This window comes from Malus domestica, chromosome 14 (assembly GCF_042453785.1).
Source record: "Malus domestica chromosome 14, GDT2T_hap1".
NCBI lineage: Eukaryota > Viridiplantae > Streptophyta > Magnoliopsida > Rosales > Rosaceae > Malus > Malus domestica.
In genome coordinates, this window is record NC_091674.1 from 4,998,393 (window position 1) to 5,019,802 (window position 21,410).

Here is a 21,410-nt window from a genome sequence, read left to right on the forward strand (position 1 = left end):
TATCGGTTGTTCAGAAAAAAAGAAAAAAAAACAATCATTTGACAATTAATTTAATTACATTATTATGAATGTGCCGAAGATATTTTTTATAACCGGTATTAAACTTCTATTAAGATATTTTGAACATGTTTAAAAATAGAGAAAATAATATTTGATAAATAATTAATTGAATCACATTATTGCTAGCTTATTGTGATGTACTTAAAAAAAATACAGAAAAAGAATTAATTATTAAAAAAACACTGTTAAAATAACTAAAATACCCCTGCATTATTTGGTGCATTATTTTGGGTTGCTTTTGAAATTCTTTTGTTTTAAGGGCATTTTTGTCTAAATTTTTTTAATGAAATTTGTGATTCCAAAAAAAGTTGTTGGCTTTATATATAAAGATAATAAATATAATAAACCCCAGCTGGAATCCCAATGAAAAAGTTGTTGGTACTTGTATTAAATATTAGCAACAACTAATGGATTTTTGCGTAGATGTCATTCATTTTATTCGCCACCACCACAAACCTGTGATGCATCGATACTGACTGACATTTTAAGATTATACTTAGGTCTAAAATATCGATAATATCGAAAATATTGGTAGTTAAAAAATATGAAAATTTCGATGGAAATATCGGAATATTATCAATATCGATAAAAATTGAATAAAAACTACTGAAATTGTAACAAAAGCTTGGAAATTTTTATTGAAACTTTACAGGATATTTATTTAGTCAATTATCTATTAGTTTATTACAAAAAATTGGCAGGAAATGCATTGGATGATGGATTTAATTGATTTAAGTTGATTATATAGCGAGCTGGCAAATATTGTGAGTGCAAAAAAATATGTAGTAATTAATGAAAGAAATTTAAACACACCATAATCATTAATATATAATGAATCAGTACAAGATTTTACAATTTATACATTACATGGTAAGATACATGAGTGATTTAATACCACATAGAGTTCCTATCGAGATCTAAAATATCGATAATATCGGAAATATCGGTAGTCAAAAAACACAAAAATTTCGATGGAAATATCAGGATAATATCGATATTTTAGACCTTGATCATACTCAATCATGTTCTCTATTTTTAATTCAAATTTTAATTAAAAAGATTATAAAAAGAGGAAAAGAGATGTTTTTACATGCCCAGAATACAAACTGATATACTATATGTCATAACATAAGTGGTGAAATATTTTTTTCAAATGTTCTTTTCTTTATATTATGACAGATGATGTATCGTTCTATGTTCAAACAATACTAATTTTTTAAAGAAACCTAACCGTCTTGATTTGTTTAACCAAGAAATTAAGGTGCATATTTAAATTTTAGGAAAACAAAAAAAATTAAAATACACAACTTTCAAAAGAACGGAGTAAAGAAACTGTTGTTTTTACGTTTTTTTTTCTGCATCAACGAATATCATATTGAACCTAAAAAAATTCGGGTTTTTTTTTATAATAAAGTAAGCCACAAAGAAACAAATAATATAAAGTCAGAAATGTTGGCCTCCCACTCCTTCATTGATTAGCTGCTTGTTTTAACAATATCTATTTCCTTCCGGAGACACCGGCAATCAACGATTTGATGGCTCTAAGTTGCCCCTTTTTCGACGATCCTGATTCTCCACACGTCTATGACGTTTTCTTGAGTTTCAACGGTGAAGACACTCGCGAGAATTTTGTCGACTACCTCTTTGCTGCTTTGGAGAAGGCTTTTCAACCTTCCGAGACGACGATGAACTTGAGAGAGGAAAAGAAACCATCAAGTCGGGATGCGCACCAAGTAAGCATTTTTTAATAAGAAAACTAATGAAATTTGTTTGAAAATTTTAAGAGTTAACGATAAGGATAAAATAAAAGGTAAAATGAATAGTATCATGATTAATTTTTTAATGTAAAATATTATTTTTCGTTAAAATGAACAGTATCGAAAATTTTTCGTTAAAGTTATTTTTTTTAATATTTGGACACTACACTAATTTTTAGTATATAAATATAGCATAGCTGACACATTATATATACTAAAACTCAGTTGAGTTTTAGCATTGTTCAATAATAGTAAAAGGGCGGAAATGCCTTTGATTTTTTCGGTCCATACCATTTTGCTGCCTGCTTCACACAGTAAAATACCTGTATTGCCCATGATTGCCACGTGTTGATCATCCTTTGTCCTCCCAGGTTCCATGTCTATGATTGTCGAGTTGTGGCACAAAGAAAGATAAAATAATTAATTAAAAAACTGACAAAGAATTATTTAAAAAATATGACTTAAATCAGGCCACATGGTTTGTGGCGCACAACACAATAAAAAAATTATAAAAACATTGAATGCATGGACAAAATAATTATTAAAAATTGTGAGAAACCCACCTGTCCCCATATTCCTTTGCCTTTTGATTATTTTATTTTTTTATTTTGCTTGACTTTTTGTCTTCCACGCCGAGTCTCCTGCAGTAGGTGGCACGGATTTGTCACACATAGCCATGGTCTAAAATATCCATAATATCCCGATATTTTCATCAAAATTTCCGTGTTTTTGGATTATCGATATTTTTTGGACTACCGATATTTCTGATATCATCGATATTTTAGACCTTGCTAAGTCACTCATGTATCTTACCATGCAATGTATAAAGTGTAAAATATTGTACTAATTCATTATATATAAATGATTATGGTGTGTTTAAACCTTTTTCATTAATTACTACATATTTTCTACACTCACAATATTTGCTAGCTCCTATATAATCAACTTAAATAAGTTATATCTATTATGCAATGCATTTCCTTCCATTTTTTTGTGATAAACTAATAGATAATTGACTAAATAAACATCCTGCAAAGTTTCAATAAAAATTTCCAAGTTTTTCTTACAATTTCCGTGGTTTTTATTCAATTTTTATCGATATCGATAATATATCGATATTTCTATCGAATTTTCTGTATTTTTAGACTACCGATATTTCCGATATCATCGATATTTAATACCTTGCACAGAACACAATAAAATATTATAAAAACATTTGAATGCAGAGTCTCCTGCAGAGTGTGCGCACAAAAAAAGATAAAATAATAATAATAAAACTGACAACAAATATTTAAAAGAATGAGTTAATCCAGATTTGTGAGAAGAGAATCTGTGAGAAGAGCGCTTTTCGTGAACAAAGGTTTGATATCTAATTTCATACTATTCTCAAATATGATGTTTATATTTTTACATCATGTTTTAAAAAATTTCCATGTGTTCACTTCAACTTTCTTAAAATGTACATATCAAACATTTTCAATAATATGAATTATAACTAGGAATCATCTTTTCTTCTTTCTGTGAACAACTATATTAATGTTGCATGATCATTCAAATCAGTGAATCTGAAGAAATTTCAGAAGTCGATCCAAGAGAATGTGATGAGGTTCCAATCAAGTTATTAAAAAAAAAAAATCACCTCCTACTCAGGCAAAGCGTCACAACAGCACTGGAAACAATGATTCGGTTAGTATGCTTTCAAGTTGTTTTATCTTTTCCACCATTACCATTTACATGTGATACTAATTCCTATCTAAATATGTTTTGTTCTATTCCTCTTTGTTCAGGTTGCTTTATCAATGACAACAAGGCCTGAAGACACCTTTCACTACTCTGATCAAGAATGTTTACCGTGTTTTGTTTATCTATATTAAATCATGTTTAACATGTTTAAAAACCTGTACATATCTTTTTTTGCCCAAAACTCAACAATGTTTTTTGCATCCCCACACAACAGCATCTCCTCGTTTTTTGTATGCAAAGGCTGGAACACAAAGTATATTAGATGTGGTTATTAGAAGAAATTCAGTTATTATAATGTTTTTTGTATCTTTGTACCAGGAATTTCTATTTTTTGTAACTGAATGTAATCCTCCTGGTCCAAAAATACATAGAACTGCTACAATATAATGGATGATTATAATTTGTATCTTTATATTATCTAAATTTAACCTTTTCCAAATTCATTGTTGTTATCGTTGTTCCTATTTTGTAACCGAAAGTTTTTCATTTTTAACATCTCATCTAACTTCAAACCCGCAGCAACGCGCGGGTATTAAGCACTAGTTAGCTACTATGGCTGACACGCACAAGTCCCACACCCAGTTGTCGCGACATAAAAAAACGAGGACATTCCACGTCAAGAATCAAACCTGAGTTAGAACTAAACCCACAACAACTTAACCACCGATGAATTTAGATGTCTGTAGTTGTATACACATTGGTTCTATTATTATTTTACCCGATCTGAGCTTTTTTATTTTTTAAATTTCCAACTTGAATTATTTTCTTGTTATAGATTACAAGAAACACTTTTATTTACTTATAGTCAAATGTCTAGAAGGCCTTGACAAAAACACTTTGAATAAGTAATTTTCATCTACATTTGAATAAGCATTTAAATACAGACTTACATAGTTGTAGAAAATATTTGTATTAAAATTAAAAAAAGACTTGGACCAAAATTGTTAATATAATAAATATTAAGGTTAATCTCAGTTTATTATCCTCAAGTTTCTTGGTTTTTAACATTTATTACGTGAAGCTTTTTTCATCCCAGAGTGGTACCTAATGTCAAAATTTTAGGATAGTTTCATACATCTATTAAGGCTATTATTAAGTCAACCGTTAACTGGTGACATGACGCCCATGCGAACAATGATTGAATGCCACGTGTCAATTTGGGTCCACATGAATATCAAAAAATTAAAAATTAAAAAAAATTAAATTAAAAATTTGAAAAAAAAAACCGAAACCTATCTTAACCCCCCATTTCTTCTTTGACTCCTCCTTTCTCTCCATAACCACCACCTCCTCCACCATTCCTCTCCTAACCCCCCTTTCTCTCTGCAACCTAACCCAAACCCAGATGTCAGCGCTACGATTCGACCGGAAACCCAGTCGCACTTGGCCTGAGATTGACATGTGCACCAATGCTGCTCCCCACGACACCAGCGACTGCAAGTAAAAAAAGGCTGCAGCCAGCCTGCACACTGGATCTGAGGGCACATGAAAACCGATGGGGCCTACTCAAAAAACAGCAGAGCCAGCATGAGCAGCAGAAAGAGGAAGAGAGAGGCCGCTGACTGCAGAGACGTAAATCGGCCAGCCTGCATGTCATTAGTTAACGACTGACTTAACAACAACCTTAACGGATGTATGAAATTATCTCAAAATTTTCACTTCAAGTACCACTCTAGGATGAAAAAACTTTATATACCAAATGTTGAAAACCAAGCAACTTGAAGGTAGTAAACTAAGATTAAGCCTAAATATTATACATAAGATTCTAAAATACGCTAAGCGCTAGGCACTAGTCGGGCGGCAGGCTGGAGCCTAGCACCTAAATGATTAAGCAGGAGCCTAGGCAGACTAAGCGGATTTGAATAAATCTATTATATATATGATAAATAAGTGTCTTCTTATACTTAAAAAAATAAATAATTGTATTTGGATACATAAGTTGCAAAATGAATTTCTTATAGATTATAAAGTATTAGAACATATTGAAAACATGATATCAAAGTATATAATGAGTGTTCATTCAAGTATTCAACAAATTTCTTCAAATATATTGAAAAAAATAAAATGAAAAATGTAGGTTATCTACTTTCTGTCTTAATGAGACTTGCATCCTAGCAGGGTTGTCTAGGCGGGCACTTCGGCGGTCTAGATGAGCACCTAATAAGCACGTTTAGGCTCCTCTTTCTTAATTTTCAAAAGCATAGGGATTAATCTGGGCGATAGCTAGCAGCCTAACGCTTATGTGGCACTAGACGTGGATTTTTAGAATAGTGATTATACACATTGAGTGAAAACTTGAATAATGAATTTGAAGAATCGATTCAATATAATAGTTGATTAACAACCTTTTGTCCAGCCAAGAATCAATGGGATTAGCCACGAATTAATGAAATTCAGTGACAAATCGATGAGATATAACAATCGACCGACAAATTTAGTGGTAGCGATGAGATTTTCATGCTCACTGCTACGACCAAAGAGATTTTTATTGCTAGGCTTTCAATTCTGGGATTCATGGCTTGCATTGATTCATTAACATCAGAGAGATAGATGCATTTTGGTTCATCTTCACGTGCAGAAAAGAGAGGTTATTTTGGGAAAGATGATCATGAATTTTTGAAGATCTAATATGGGCAAAAAAATTAATTTAAAACTATTTATATGGGTTTGAAACTCATATAACATTTCTCATTGATATGCCTAATTAACAAAAATATTTCATTGATTAGATCCAAATAAAAACTGACCGTTGATATATGGTTCATTAGTGTAGAAAATATTGCTAGTCTATTGTGAGGCTAAGTCCACCCATTCCTATTAGTGTAGACAATATCGTTTGTTAAAAATAAAAAAAAAATAAAATAAAAAAGAGTTTTTATTGACTTTTACTAAATTTTCTTAAACTATTTTTGCAAAAACTAATAACACCAAGTTAAAAACGTAATAAAATTGTTGTCACACCAAATATTATGACAAACAAGATAAACTTATAGCCAATTTGTTTAACCCAAAAGTATTTAACTATTTTTACAAAAAATACTGGACTGGCTATGAAACAAACTTATTTTTGTGTCTCTCCAAAAAACATTTACTTATTTTGTGACCCTCTATGCAATTAGCTACAATGAAAACTGTCTTTGTACATACATAAGAGAATTTCAGAACTTCTATAACAGATAACTATGATGTCTAGTGATCAAGAGTAGGTTTCAAAGGTTAAGGGTTCGCTTGGATGTACTTTTAAAATGATTGAAAGTGTTTTTAGAGAAAATATTTTTGGATTCCAAAAGCACTTAAAGTGCTTTCTGCAAGAAGCACCAGTTATGTTCTTTTTCTAAGAAGCACTTTAAGTGTTTTTCCAAAATTTACTAGCATTTTTACTAATGATTGTTTTCAAAATATTTTTACCAAAAGCACTTTTAGTCATTTGAAAAACACATCTAAACGAGCTCTAGATCTTGGTCACTGTATCTCGGATCAAGGATCTAATGGTTAAAAAGTTCAAAATATACGATACTCTGGAGTAAGAATATCTCGTCCCTAATCCATTGCAGTCTTGGAGCTTACCTTACATGATGGTCAATGATCTTAAAGATGAACAGTACGGGAAAGAAAGATATTATTGAACAACTTGATAAAACCTACTACAAAGCATTGTTTAAATAGAAACCTCAAGCAAACCCTAATAAACAAAATAACGAAAATACCCTAACAAAGAAAAAACCCAAAACAATAACTCAAATAAAAACCCTAAATTCCAACACCACCGTCAAACTCATGACGGTATACGGCATGAATTTGCCAATAAGCAGATGTGAATGCATGCTCCATTAGGCGGACAGACAGGCAGACAAGCAGACAAACAGACTTCGCTATGTGGACAAGCAAACAAACAAACATCATTTGCTATGCAGACAGGTAGACAGACAGGCAAGGACATGCATGCATCACCAACCAAAGTCGAAGTTGTTGACACAGTCAGTTGTAGCTAATTTTAAAGTCAACACGGCCAACACTTTCGGTGAATTAGTATCAACAGCTGTAGGCGATTTCTTAAATTTCCACAAACAATCCTCTTTCCAATGCCCTTTTTCCTTGTAGTTAGCACACTCATCCCCAACAACAATAGTTTTATTACAAGTTCTCGATCTAGCGGACACAACCAATGCCGAAGAATTCTACATAGGCGAAGAAAGTCTATGCGACTGTGATTGCACGCGAACTTTTCAGCATGTAACTCATTAAGAACATAATCAACGGATGGAAAAGAAGTTTGATGTAGGATAGAGCTTCGGAGAGTCTCAAACTCATCTTTAAGAGGCATCAGAAACTGCACAAGACATATAGAGCTCAACAGTACCAAGTCCTTTAGGTTCAGTCAATGCAAGTTGGTTCCAGAGACTGGTCATTTCATTATAAAAATCTTGAATACTCTTATCACCTTGCTGGATTGCACGAATCTGCATTTCTAATTGATATTGCTTAGCAAAATTAGCCTTAGTATACGAGAGATTTTTCAGTGTAACCGGAACATGGGATGGTACACCACGTGCCACTATACAAATGGTGGAATATGTGTGTTAAAAAGTTTATAATTTAAAAAATGAAATTTCCCATCACTTGTATAAAAACACGTGATGTACCACCTGTATTCCGATCACAACGAAAAGTTTCTCTTGGTATACAACTGTGCTAAGTGATCCCAAAACTTCCTTGGATGTTGAGAACTAATTAGCCCCATAATCCTTTTCCGATTAGAAAGTTCTTCACCACATACACCCAATACACATAATTATTTCCATTTAACTTCACACCCATAGCTTGCAGGGAATCATCTTCTGAAGATGCCATATTCACAATGACAATCGTAACAAATAGTCAAAGAGATACCTGATGTGTTGGTTGTGCACGCGGGTACAATTTCAAATCTGGTGGAGGGTGGTGTACAGTGTGCAGGTTAATCAGGCAATAGCAGCGTCAAGTCGGGCGGTTTCAACAAGTCTGGTTTGGACGGGCATTTTAAAGTAGAACAATGAATAGTAGAATGGAGACGGCAAGGAACAACAGATGTGGGTTCGTCAAGGTAGAGCGATCAGCGATCTGGGCTTCGTCAGAGAACCGACAGCGGTGCAATGCAGTGATGTTCTCATGGTACGAGCCGGCTAGTGGTGCGATGCGAGTGGTAATCTAGTACTAGGCAGACGAGATCACTGATATGACTTTCTAGAATCAGGTAGGTACATGTTCAGGCTAAGCGCACTGGTTCAGAGACAAGTCCAACGAACTTGCTCTTGATACCAAGATGAACAGTACGGGAAAGAAACATATTATTGAACAACTTGGTAAAAGGGTTATTATACAAAATGGTTCTAAGATTTGCATGATCAATAGAAATGGTTCCTAAGATTGAAAATCAATAGAAATGGTCCATGAGATTGTCCACCATCTATGATTTTGGTCCTTCCGTTAAAAACGATTTTGGGCAATTTTCAAAGCTTTGTAACTCAATTGTTTCTTAACCAAATTTGACCAATAATATATCAAAATGAAGATAAGAAAGTGTAAAACAAGATTATACCTATTTGGAAGCCCAATGATTGCTGGAAATAGCTGGAAAATAGCCAGAAAGATGATTGGTTCGCGGGAAAAATGAAAAACTCATCGGAAACTGGGTAAACTTTAAATATTTATAACTTCTTCACTACTCTACCAAATCAAGTGATTCAAAAACAAAAATAATACGTATTGACAAGACGAAGAGAATGGTACCTTTTTCGAAGGCTAACTCGTCGTGCTTTGGTCAAACGACGACTCAAAAGTGGCTAACCATTTTCGAGCAATTTTCTGCCAAACCACAACGAGTTAGCAGTAAAGAAAGATACCATTCTCTTTGTTTAGTCGAGAAGTATGATTTTTGTTTTTGAATCACTCGATTTCATTGAGTATTGAAGAAGTTATGAATATTTAAAGTTTACCCAGTTTCCGGTGAGTTTTCTATTTTTCCCGCGAACCAGTCATCTTTCTGGCTATTTTCCAGCCATCTCCAGCAATCATTGGGCTTCCAAATATGTATAATCTTGTTCTACACTTTCTTATCTTCATTTTGATATATTATTGGTCGAATTTGGTTAAGAATCGATTGAGTTACGAAGTTTTGAAAATTGCCCAAAAAGTTTTTAACGGAAGGACCAAAATCATAGATGATGGACAATCTCATGAACCATTTCTATTGATTTTCAATCTCAGGGACCATTTATATTGATCATGCAAATCTTAAGGACCATTTTGTATAATAACCCATCCTAATACAAAGCACTGTTTGATTAGTAATACCTCAAGCAAACCCTAATAAACAAACTAACGAAAATACCCTAAGAAAGGAAAAACCAAAACAATAACTCAAATAAAAACCCTAAATTCCAACACTTAATCATCGGGTAAGATAAGGTCCAAGACCAATTCACAATGTAGTTCAAATTGGCCGTAAAAAATTCTAGTACTACTTGTCGGGAGTCTGCATTTGAAAGATGCTAAGAATTCGTAGCAAATGAATCCCACATTCGATTTACAAATACTTATTACACAAAACAAGAATGCTGCAAGAGAATGTAAACTTAACAAATACTTGGCTTATTTTTTGTTATGACACCTATACTTTTCACCAAATCTCACTTTAGCCCTTACATTTTATGTTGACTCACTTTACGACATGCACTCTTCCTCCGTGTCTCACTTTACACTCTACACTTTATATTGTCTCACTTTAACACTTACACTCTTCCTCAATGTCCCACTTAACCTATTTTGTCAAATAAATTTAAAAAAGCCTTTAAAGTGAGACAATATAGACGGTAGGATGTAAATTGGGATACAAAGGAAAGGTGCAAGTGGTAAAGTAAAACAATATAGAGTTTAGGGGTAAAGTGAGATTTGTTGAAGAATACAAGTGGCATAGCTAAAAATAAGCCTAAATACTAGTCACATGCTTGCGATTGTATGAAGTTATGAACAACAATGCGGCAAGAGAAGCAGCAACAACTCAAACCACAAAAATCAAAATAAAAAACAAGCTGCACTGAGCAAATTGAAACAGCGTAATACACAAAACAAACCCCATAAACAGCCACCCAACTGGTGAAAAGAAGCCGCTAACTCCAACATATCACCACCAACACTTCAAGAATCATTTTACAAGCAACCAGCAACCAGCAACCAGCAACCAACAACCAACAACCATCTACCATCAACCAGCAACCAGAAACCAGCCCTTCAAGCGTCACTGAAAGATTGTTCTCCTTGCATTTTTAGCTGCAAAGATCATTAAATAATTAGACACGTGCAATCAAATCCATCCAGAAATCACTTTTAAACACGAATCAAAGTTAGACCATTTAGTATATAATGTGAGACATGGCTCGCAAGTAGGATTTTAATAAACTTCACTTATGAAAACTTCTTTCACAGAGGCAGCTGTAACAGTTAATGCTAACAATAATATGTAACTGCATTTACGAAAATGTCTTTAGTAAAGGATGGATTGTCGATATGGTGGCGATTAAAATTTTGATAACATTGGTAAAACAAGTTAAAAACAAAATGTATCAGCATCTTATCTGTATCGATACTGCTGATGGTGTATAGATAGGATACAACAACAACAACAACAACAAAGTCTTTTCCCACTAAATGAGGTCGGTTGTATGAATCCTAGAACGCCATTAAGCTCGATTCTGTGTTATGTCTTCCGTTATATCCAAGTACTAAGTCTTTTCTTAGAGTCTCTTCGAAAGTCTTCCTAAATCTTCCTATACCCCTTCGGCCCAAAACCTTTGTCCTGTAATCGCATCTTCTAACCGGGCCTCAATAGGCCTTCGTTTCACACGGTGGTTTGGACATGTGAGACGAAGGCCTATCGAAGCTCCGATTAGAAGATGTGATTACGGGACAGAGGTCTAGGGCTGAAGGGGTAGAGGAAGACCTAGGAAGACTTTGGAAGAGACTCTAAGAAAAGAACTTGGATATAACGGAAGACATGACATAGAACCAAGTGCAATGGCGTTCTAAGATTCATATAACCGACCTCACTTAGTGGGAAAATGTTTTGTTGTTGTTGTATCCTATCTGTACACCTTCAGTAGTATCGATACAAATATTTACATTATCAACACAAAATCCATACTGTAACAAGGGAGCGAGTTAACCATCAAGAGCGAGAGTCATGTATTTTGTTAGACTGAAATGTTTGTGTAAACTAGCATACCATGATACTGATACGACCTTGATTGTTATCCAAATTCACAATTTGGCAACTAGGCAAGAGAAGATTTTCCCATGTATATAAAGCCAGAAGTGTAGAATATTCACTTTGTCACAGAATTGCTCCACCAGCCATAGTAATCACTTAAAATTTTAGGTGTAATTCCAAAAACTATGTCAAGAACAAAAAATAAAAAACACAAACAAGAATGCTGAATGCGTTTGAGTAATTTTGTTGGAGAAAACTAAAATACAGCAGTAAAAGATTATTCCAATCAGAGCAAAAACAAAGAATTAAGAACACAAGAGTACAACCTTTTTTTTTTGGCTGTAACTACTAACTTTTGGTTTCATTTTTTCAGATGAACTGAACAGAAGTAAAAAGGTTTCAGTTTTCTTTTACCTACCTCTTCATGATCCAACCATACTCTAGGCACATGCGATAGGTTGTCCTGATCTTGACCTCCCCTCTTCGTGCACCATTCTTTCAGTTGAGGACAACATATAATTACTAAAGACTCAAGTGAGGTAGGTAGTCCATCTTGAGACAAGGGCAGAAGCTTTGGGCAGTGTCTGAACTCCAAATGCTTGAGGGATTTGAGTTCTGAAAGTGAAGGAAGAGTGACAAGCTCCGGGCAAGAGTCCACCGTGAGTTTAAGTAGAGACGGTAAATCACCTTGTTTTATCGCCATCCACTCTTTCAAATTAAGCATGATATCAATCTCTAGCCTCTCAAGTTTCAGAAATGCAGGGTCCTCTTGAGCAACTCCGTCATTTCTGAATAAATGATGATGAATTTCTTCCACCTCATTCATTTCAATAATGGAGAGAAACTTAAGCGCTGGTAACTGCCCCAAAGATGGAAGACGTTTACAATTTTTGCATCTGTAGAGAGTAACAACAAGAAGGTCTGCAAAAGCCCGATTGCTAATCCAAGCTGGAAGAGTTGAGCCACTATAGTTTTGAATTCCTAGCTCTTGAAGACCATAATGAGGTTGCAGACATTCAAGGATTTCCTTTTCCCGTACATTCTCAACCAACAGACTACTCCACCGGAGAACCACTCTCTGGAGGGATTTCTTTGTACTCAATGAAGCTTTCTCAGCCTCTTCCTTAGTCAACACGTTTTCGAGCCTTGAAATGCGAAGTGCTCCTTTGAGATGATTCAAATTCTTCAGCTCTCCAATATTGCACCCCTGATCTCTACCGACGAGAAATGCTGACAGAGTCTGCAGGTTAGTCAAGTTTCCCAAGTATGCAGGCAAGGAATCCAATTGCCGAATGATATCAAGTTCGACATGGCGTAGGTTGGTTAGCTTCTTGATGCCCTTCGGTAACTGAACAAAGTTAACACAACCTCTCAGTTTTATGGTCTGTAAATTGTGAAGAGAATCGATTGCTTCGGGCAACTGCCTAATGGGAGTGTGAGAAACATCAAGATAGCGCAATGCTTTGACATTTCGAATGGAACTCGGTAGTTCAGAGATGAGAGTTCCACTCAAATTCAATGTCCTCAACAACTTTAAGCCCGACAAAAGATTACGAGGAACTTGTTTAATGGAAGACCTGCTACCATTGAACAAAAGCAACGTGCGAAGACGCTTAAACTTTTGGAGAACCCCACCCACCTCATCCATATTTTTAAAAATCAGAGACAAATGTTGTGTCATTTCTGAAGCTCCATCTAACTTACCATCCACAGCTCTGAAATAACCATCCTGGTAAATTTGTTTTTCCAAAACTGAAAGCTTGATAGTATTAATCTTGTACAAGAAGTTGCTGGGATTATAAATGGGCAGTGAGAACACTGAATCAAAATCTACACTGAAATCACTTCTTGAGGGCACAAAAAAGCCTTCACTCTCCATGAAATCGAAATACAAAATACCAGTATCCTCCATTCTCTCTCTGTGCATCTCTCCAATAAAGCCTTCAGCTATCCATAACTGAACCAACTCATATTTCCTAAATTCATAATCTAATGGAAAAAGGGAACAATAAAGAAATAATGAGGATTTTAGAGATTCAGTTAAACCCTCATCTTCTACATCTGCAACCTCTATTTCACACCCAGCCTTTTCTTCCAAATTCACGTCCTCCACTATCTTAGAACCCTGGCATGAAATAAGGTCTCTGTATGTGGTGCCAGCAGAATAAGAGTCCGCAACCTTGGATAATTTATGCAGACTTACTGTTACTGAAGGAATCAGCTTTAGATTTTGCACCCCTGAATATTTGTGGTTCAGCCATTTCAATTTCTGATTGTTAGTAGCAGCATGATATTGCTGTATAATTAGCTTCATAAACTTCTCACACCCGCGTAACAAATGAGGAATGTTTACATGAACTATGAGCTTTGTATTTTTATTGAACCAGTCCCAAAACGTGCGCCCTGATTTGTGTGCCCCATAAACTAATCCACTAATATGAGCTTCATCTGCGTCAAGAGCTTTCAGATGCATCATCATCTTCGACTGCATAATTCTAAACTCCTCAAGATTTGAGCAACCATGTGTTATAATTGTTTCAAGGTTTTCTGGCATGTGCTTGGGAAACTTCCGAATACGCTTGCAACCTTTTATGTTCAAGTAAACAAGTCTCTCTAACTTTCCAATAGATCCATGGATACCAACCAAGTTTTTACAATTGTTAAGAATCAGTTTCTCTAGGTTGGGGACTAGTGACAAGTCGGGGACTTCAGTAAGGTTATGGGAATGGCAGACATCTAGGATCTTCAATGATGGAAGATACTGTGGGAAAGATAAGAAGATGTGAGAAATAAAAACAAAAATGAAAGCACGCTGAGTTAATCATGAAAAACTGTAAAAATGAAACTACAAGGGTAGAGTGAAATACCTTTCTCCCCTTCCAGACTTGTCTCCAGCTGCTATACCTCGCTTCAAGAACAACCAGACGGTCCAAAGTAAGACCATCAGGTATAGAATTCAAAGGAAATTCAAACCAACGCGACCATTTTAATCCTTTAGGAAGTTCTTCAAAAAATCCATTGAGCTCTACAGGACAAAGTCGGATAAGGAGACTTTGTAGTATTTCTGTTGTCGCTGCAACAAGATTTTTGATAAACTTGCGTTCGTGCCTAGAAAATTGTAATCAAACATGTTATAAAATCTTATAGAGATGTCCTGATAAATACTTTTGAACAAAAACTTTAACTTTATGAATAACTTATAATTCTTGTTCAAATAATGCAATGAAATGCAAAAGGAATTGATTGTTGACAACATGAAAGAGTTGAAAATTGGCACCAAATATATCAACAAACGAAGGCCTGGTTTGGTAGTGCGGTGATTCTGTAAAAAGTTGGTATCAAAAAAAGCTGGGAGCTTTTTTGTGTTTGGTAAACATTCAACTTCAGCTTTTTTTCATAGTTTTTGGGGAAAAAAAGCCAAAAACAAGAAGCTGCAAAACTCAGCTTTGAAAAATTGTTTTTTTTCACATCTGTTTTACATAAAATTTTACCAAATACTATAATAGTGCTTTTTTTTTTTCAAAAGCATTTTTACAAAAAAGTTTACCAAACACTCTATAACTTTATTTCGCAGCCGCTTATTCTCACAGCACAGCAGAAACAGTTTTTTTTTCAAAGCACAGCAATACCAAACCAACCCGAAGTCCAATATATGTCATGGAGGTATGGCTAGGCTCATACAACAAAATAAAAAATAATCGATTTTACATTAAAAAAAAGGGTACATTTTACATAAAAAAAAAAGGGTACATTTACACACACACACCAAAAAAAAAAAAAAAATTATACATTTGATTTGACAGACAAGGCACATTTATAAAGAAAAATGGGTACATTATAAATAAATTAGTACAAATAAAATTTTTAAAAATATAGGTACAAAATGAAATTAATATATGGATACAAATTAAAAAAAAAAATTGGTACAAATTAAAAATAGTACAAACTAAAAGTAGAAATATATGATACAAAGTTTAACCATAAATATAAATAAACAAATGTAACGTTTCTAACACTAAATGAATATATTTAGAAATAAAATTTAATTACGTTGATATGTAAATAATTTATAACTGAAATAATGACGTTCATTAAAAGCTAGAGACCTTGATAAAAAATTAAAAAGAAATAAGGTTTTAATCAATGTAATAGAAGAAGTTGAATTGTAGTTACCAATCAGCTTCAATTTGCAACATCGTCCCTCCTATATTTGCAGCCTCTGTAAGGGCTGCCCTCCATACCTTCACCTTGTCCAACGGTTGACCTTTTTCGTGCCTGGCAAATGCTTTCGCAATACTTTCTGTCTGCTTCCTCACATCAGAAGGGTCCACTCCGTAGAAGACTGGTAAGACAAATTGGTCGAAGGTCCTCTTGCATTCAAGGATCATTACAAGCTCGTCAAGGCACCATCTGGAAGATGCATAGCCTTCTGAAAACACAACGATCGAGCATCGGGACTTACGGATGGTTCTCAGCAACCTCGGCTCCACATCTTCTCCTCTCTCAAGTTCATTGTCGTCTCGAAAGGCTAATAGGCCTTCTTTCTTCAAAGCAGCATAGAGGTGGTCGACAAAATTTTCGCGAGTGTCTTCACCTCTGAAACTCAAGAAAACGTCATAGAGGTATTGAGAACGAGAATTGCTGGAAGAGGAGGAAGTTAGAGTCATCAAATCGTCCGTTGCTGATGTCTCCGGTGGAAAATTGATCTAGTAAAACAAGCAGCTAATCAATGGAGGCCAACATTTCTGACTATATATTATTTCTTTCTTCGTGGCTTACTTTATTATAAAAGATGCGTATTTTTTAGTTCAAGTACGATATTCATTGATGAAGAAAGGAATATGGACAAGCAGTAGTTTCTTCTTTTGAAAGTTGCGTATTTTAATTTCTTGGTTTTCCTAAAATTTAAATATGCACCTTAATTTCTTGATCAAACAAATCAAAATCGTTACGTTTCTTTAAAAAAATAAAATAAAATAAAATAGTAGAGTATGAATATGAACCGATACATCACCTGTCATAATACAAATAGAATGACATTAAAAAAAAATATTCTTTACCACTAATATTATGGCATATAGTATATCGGTTCGTGCTCATAGCACATAGAAAACCTTTGGACAACTGCAAAGTGGTATGCATAAAAATATAAATATAAATATAATCACGTATCTAAAGGCAGCATGGTTCTTACATTTTTTTCTGTCAATACTTGAAAAGAATCTTTTTCACGGCACATTCTACTACGTTTCCCAGGCTTCCTTGCCTCTTGGCGTGCAATTTCTCTTCCCACGTCAAGAATCAAGCGATGCATATACACCTTATTATCTCTATCAATTGTTAGCAAGCATTTTTCAATGAGACTTTCCATGGCAGCAATTATGTCGAAGTCACACCCGTGGAGTATGCTAACAATGTAATCTCTGTCAATTCCAACAAAGAAACACGCAATATGGAGGAACAGCGCTCGTTCATGATCATACAAAGAATCGTAGCTTATTTTGAGTGTTCTCATGATCGAGGAATCTGGAATAGTTTTCAGTTCCTTCAATGTGCTTTCCCATGCATCTATACTTCGGCCCGATAGTGAAGAACCGAGAATAGCAAGAGCTAATGGAAGCCCTCCGCAGTATTGTACTATACTTTTTGAACGTTCCATGTAACCTTCAATTGGCTGGAATTGTTTAAAAGCATGCCAACAGAAGAGCTCCAACGATTCATTGTCGTTCAAAATTCCAACAGTACACACCTTATAACCAAATTCCAGAGCAGCGCTTAGCACCCTTGCATTTGTAGTTGTTATGATGATTTTACTTCCAAACCTTGCTTCTTTCAACCCACATGTTACAGCATCAAATTCATCCATACTCTCCAAACCATCGAGAACAAGAAAAAATCTTTGAGAGTATACGGCACGTCCAATCTCAAACTTTCCTTCACTAACATTCTTGAGTTTCACTTTTCTGCCACAAATATCATAGAGAACTCTTTCTTGTACATGCAGTAAGCCACTGGGTAGCTGTGAAGTTTCACTTATATTTTCAAGGAAACTGCTTCGATAAAATCGTGCCATGTTTAAATTATAAGCACACTTTGCAATAGTTGTCTTCCCTATTCCACTTGTCCCATGAACTACAAGCAGGCCAATGTCAGAGTATTCATCTTGTAGCCATGAATTAATGTCTTTGACACGTGAATCTATTCCAACAAGGTATGGGCTCATCCTAAAGGGGCGACTTCGTTGTACTCTTTCTTTAGTCGTTGCAACAAGATCTTCGATAAACTTGCTTGCGTTCCTAGAAAATTGCAATCAAACATGTTATGAAGTCTTATGACATGACCTGATAAATACGTTTGAACAAAACTACAACTTCACGAATATTTGGGCCATTTGGACTTGAGGACCTCCATAAGATTATTTGGGGCATTTAGTCTTAAGACCATCTCGAATGGTTAGGCTAAAAGCCAAATATTTTAGTCCGAAAAATTTAGTTTTTAACCCAGAAACAACTTTTCTACTTCAACCGTTCTAGCCTAAAATTTTAACCCGGGATTATTAAATAATGAACTTAGGCTATTTTTGTGGATAAATTAAATTTAAAAAAAATAAATAAATATGTATACTTTCATAAATTAATTTTAAGAACATTTTAATCTAAAAAAATTTAAATTTTGATAAATATTGAAAATTTTAAATTCCGATTTATGGGCTAAATTTTGGGGGTAATCTGGCCTTGGTTTAGCATTTAACATTTAGCCCAAATTTTCTCCTTAGGTTGGATTGGGTTTGGGAGGAAATTTTGGGAGGTAATTTGGTTTTTAGCCCACCATTGGAGATGATCATATGGACATGACCTGAAAATACGTTATAATGTCTTACAATGAAATGCAAAAGGAACTATAATACATTGTAAAGAAACATGCAGTCGCTACTAAAATGTTTTAATTTCATATATATATATTGGGCATTCAGACCTAAGGACCTACATAAGATTACTTTTTCATTATAACCAGGATGCTTTATAAATTTAATTTTAGTTCTTAAATCTAAAACTCATTATCACGTCATATTAAATACCCCTATCCACTTTTATTATTTTCAAACTTTGTTTCTAAAATTCCTAATTTAATCATCAATTAGGCCTTCAAAATAGGAATTTTTATTTCTGCAAATCAAATTTACCACTTTAAAATAGAAGATTTTTTATAACATTTTGCTAATGAAAATTAACTTGTATATAAAAATTTGTACAGACAATTACAAAACCAAACAAATGAACTAATATGAGAGACGCAATAAAAAATATACACCATAAAGGTACATAAATAAGTAGGTGCATATATATAAGTACACATATATACAAGGTTCATATATATAGGTATACAAATTTGTACATATATATGTGCATATATATATATATATATATATATATCGGTACACAAATATATATTTATGTAAATAGGTACACAAATTATACACACATATATATACGTGTACATAAACACATACTTATTGTTACCACTTAAATCAATTTTTTTACCCCTATTGAATACACATTAAGTAAAAATCTTCTATTTATAATACTCAAAACAAAACAAAAACAATAGTTAATAATTATTAGCTAGATTTTTGGTGATATATAAAGTCAAAGACCCAAATCAGTATTTAATCGAACACCCAACTTTAATGAAAAAGAGATCTGATTTAGGGATTATAATCTAGTTTCCTACTTATAATTCTTGTTCAAATGATACAATGAAATGCAAAAGGAACTGATAATATTATACATGTAAAGAAACATGCAATCACTAATTAAAAGTTTTAATTTTCATATATAAATTTTTTCATGTCTGCACAAAAATGATCTCAAAACAATACCACCAAAATGGAAAAAAGTAGAATTGTAGTTACCAATCAGCTTGATTTAGCATGACCATCCCTGAAATATTTGCAGCCTCTGTAAGTGCTGACTTCCATCGCTTCACCTTGTCCAACGGTTGGCTTTTTACGTGCCTATCAAATGCTTCCGCAACACTTCCTTTCTGGTCCCTCACATGAGAAGGGTCCACTCCGTAGAAGACTGGGAAGACAAATTGGTCGAACTTCCTCTTGCATTCAAGGATCATTACAAGCTCGTCAAGGCACCATCTGGAAGATGCGTAGCCTTCTGAAAACACAACGATCGAGCATCGGGACTTACGGATGGCTCTCATCAACTCCGACTTGATATCTTCTCCTCTCTCCAATTCATCCCCATCTCGGAAGATTAAAAAGCCTTCTTTCTCCAAAGCAGCATAGACGTGGTCGACAAAATTCTTGCGCGTATCTCCACCTCTGAAACTCAAGAAAACGTCATAGAGGTATTCATGAGAACCAGAATCGCCAGAAAAGGAGGAACTTAGAGCCATAAAATCGGTCATTGTTGGTGTCTCCGGGGAAAATAGATCTTGTAAAACAAGCAGCTAATCAATAGAGGAGAGGGACGGCAGCATTTCTGACTATATATTATTTGTTAATTTCTTTGTGGCTTACTTTACTGTAGAAGATGCGTGTTTTAGTTTCTTAACTTTTTTATTCTTTTCTTTTGAAAGTTGCGTATTTTAATGGGATGTGTTATCCACACACATCTTTTGTTAATTTCTATTTATTGATCTTTTTCAATTCATCCGATCCGACGGCCGAAAATTAAAAAGGTGTGAGAAAAGTAAAACAGGGTGTGGGGATATCACATCCCTATTTTAATTTATCGGTTTTCTTAACATTTAAATATGCACCTTAATTGATGATGTGACATTCAAGTGATAATAATTGAGCGGTACGTGTCAATATAGAGAGATTTTTAAGTATGATTGGAATATAAAATAGTACATCAAGTGTCATTATATAAATGGCGGAATTTGTGTGTTAAAAAATTAATAACTTAAATATTAAAAATTTTCACCACTTATATAAAAATAAGTGATGTATCATTCGTGTTCTTATCACAATAAAAAAAAATTCATCAATATGGCCATGTAGATATTAAAAAATTAAAAAAAAAACTAAAAAATATTTTTTTTGGTCGTCTTCTACCTCCCCAACCCTCCTTCCTTCCTTCTCTCCTATGTAGCAACCCGCCCAACCCTTATCTCCTCTTCGACTCCCACATCCACCCTTCCCCCTCCCTTTTTGACTCCACCCACCCAACCTCCTCTTCTCTTCGACGACCTTGTGAGCTCAAACCTTCGGCCCCCTCTACCATATTTGACGGCGATGGAGAACCACGGGGTGCCAACCAAAACTACAACCCTTTCATCGCAGATCCTTTCGATCCCCGGAGCTTTTCCGATTGCGACTGGTTCTGATGTCGCCTTCGATTCAGACCATGACGTCAGTGCTTCGTCACTGACCTCCTTGATCGCCATAACTTAGAGCAATAGCCCAAGACAGACTAAGTCATCGATTCACGCTCACGATTGGATCTAGTAGGTGGGGCCGTCGGATAGGAGATGAGGGTTGGGTGGGTGGGTGCAGAGGAGAGAAGAGAGGAAGAAGGAAGGGAGGGAGGGAGGTAGAAGATGACCAAAATTTTTATTTTTTTTTATTTTTTTACTTTTTTAATTCG

At 34.5% G+C, this 21,410-nt stretch overlaps 1 protein-coding gene and 1 long non-coding RNA gene across 3 annotated transcripts; one reads left to right on the forward strand and one right to left on the reverse strand.

Annotated features, from left to right (window-relative positions):
- Positions 1 to 1,500: 1,500 nt before the first annotated feature.
- On the forward strand, positions 1,501 to 3,999 carry LOC103453762 (uncharacterized). Of its 2 annotated transcripts, none has more exons than XR_531903.4 (3): positions 1,501 to 1,793; positions 3,378 to 3,503; positions 3,605 to 3,999. It is a non-coding gene; the product is annotated as an uncharacterized lncRNA (long non-coding RNA). The 2 variants fall into 2 exon arrangements; XR_011575449.1 differs by lacking the exon at positions 1,501 to 1,793 and adding an exon at positions 2,916 to 3,177.
- A 6,098-nt stretch (positions 4,000 to 10,097) lies between these two features.
- On the reverse strand, positions 10,098 to 20,539 carry LOC103453763 (disease resistance protein RPV1-like). Its single transcript, XM_008393331.4, has 6 exons — positions 19,718 to 20,539; positions 17,000 to 18,101; positions 15,979 to 16,511; positions 14,673 to 14,913; positions 12,224 to 14,566; positions 10,098 to 10,868 (listed from the first exon to the last, which is right to left on the reverse strand). Exons 1-6 carry the CDS (start codon positions 20,224 to 20,226, stop codon positions 10,830 to 10,832), a joined length of 4,767 nt encoding a protein of 1,588 aa, XP_008391553.1. The 5' UTR covers positions 20,227 to 20,539; the 3' UTR covers positions 10,098 to 10,829.
- Positions 20,540 to 21,410: the final 871 nt, after the last annotated feature.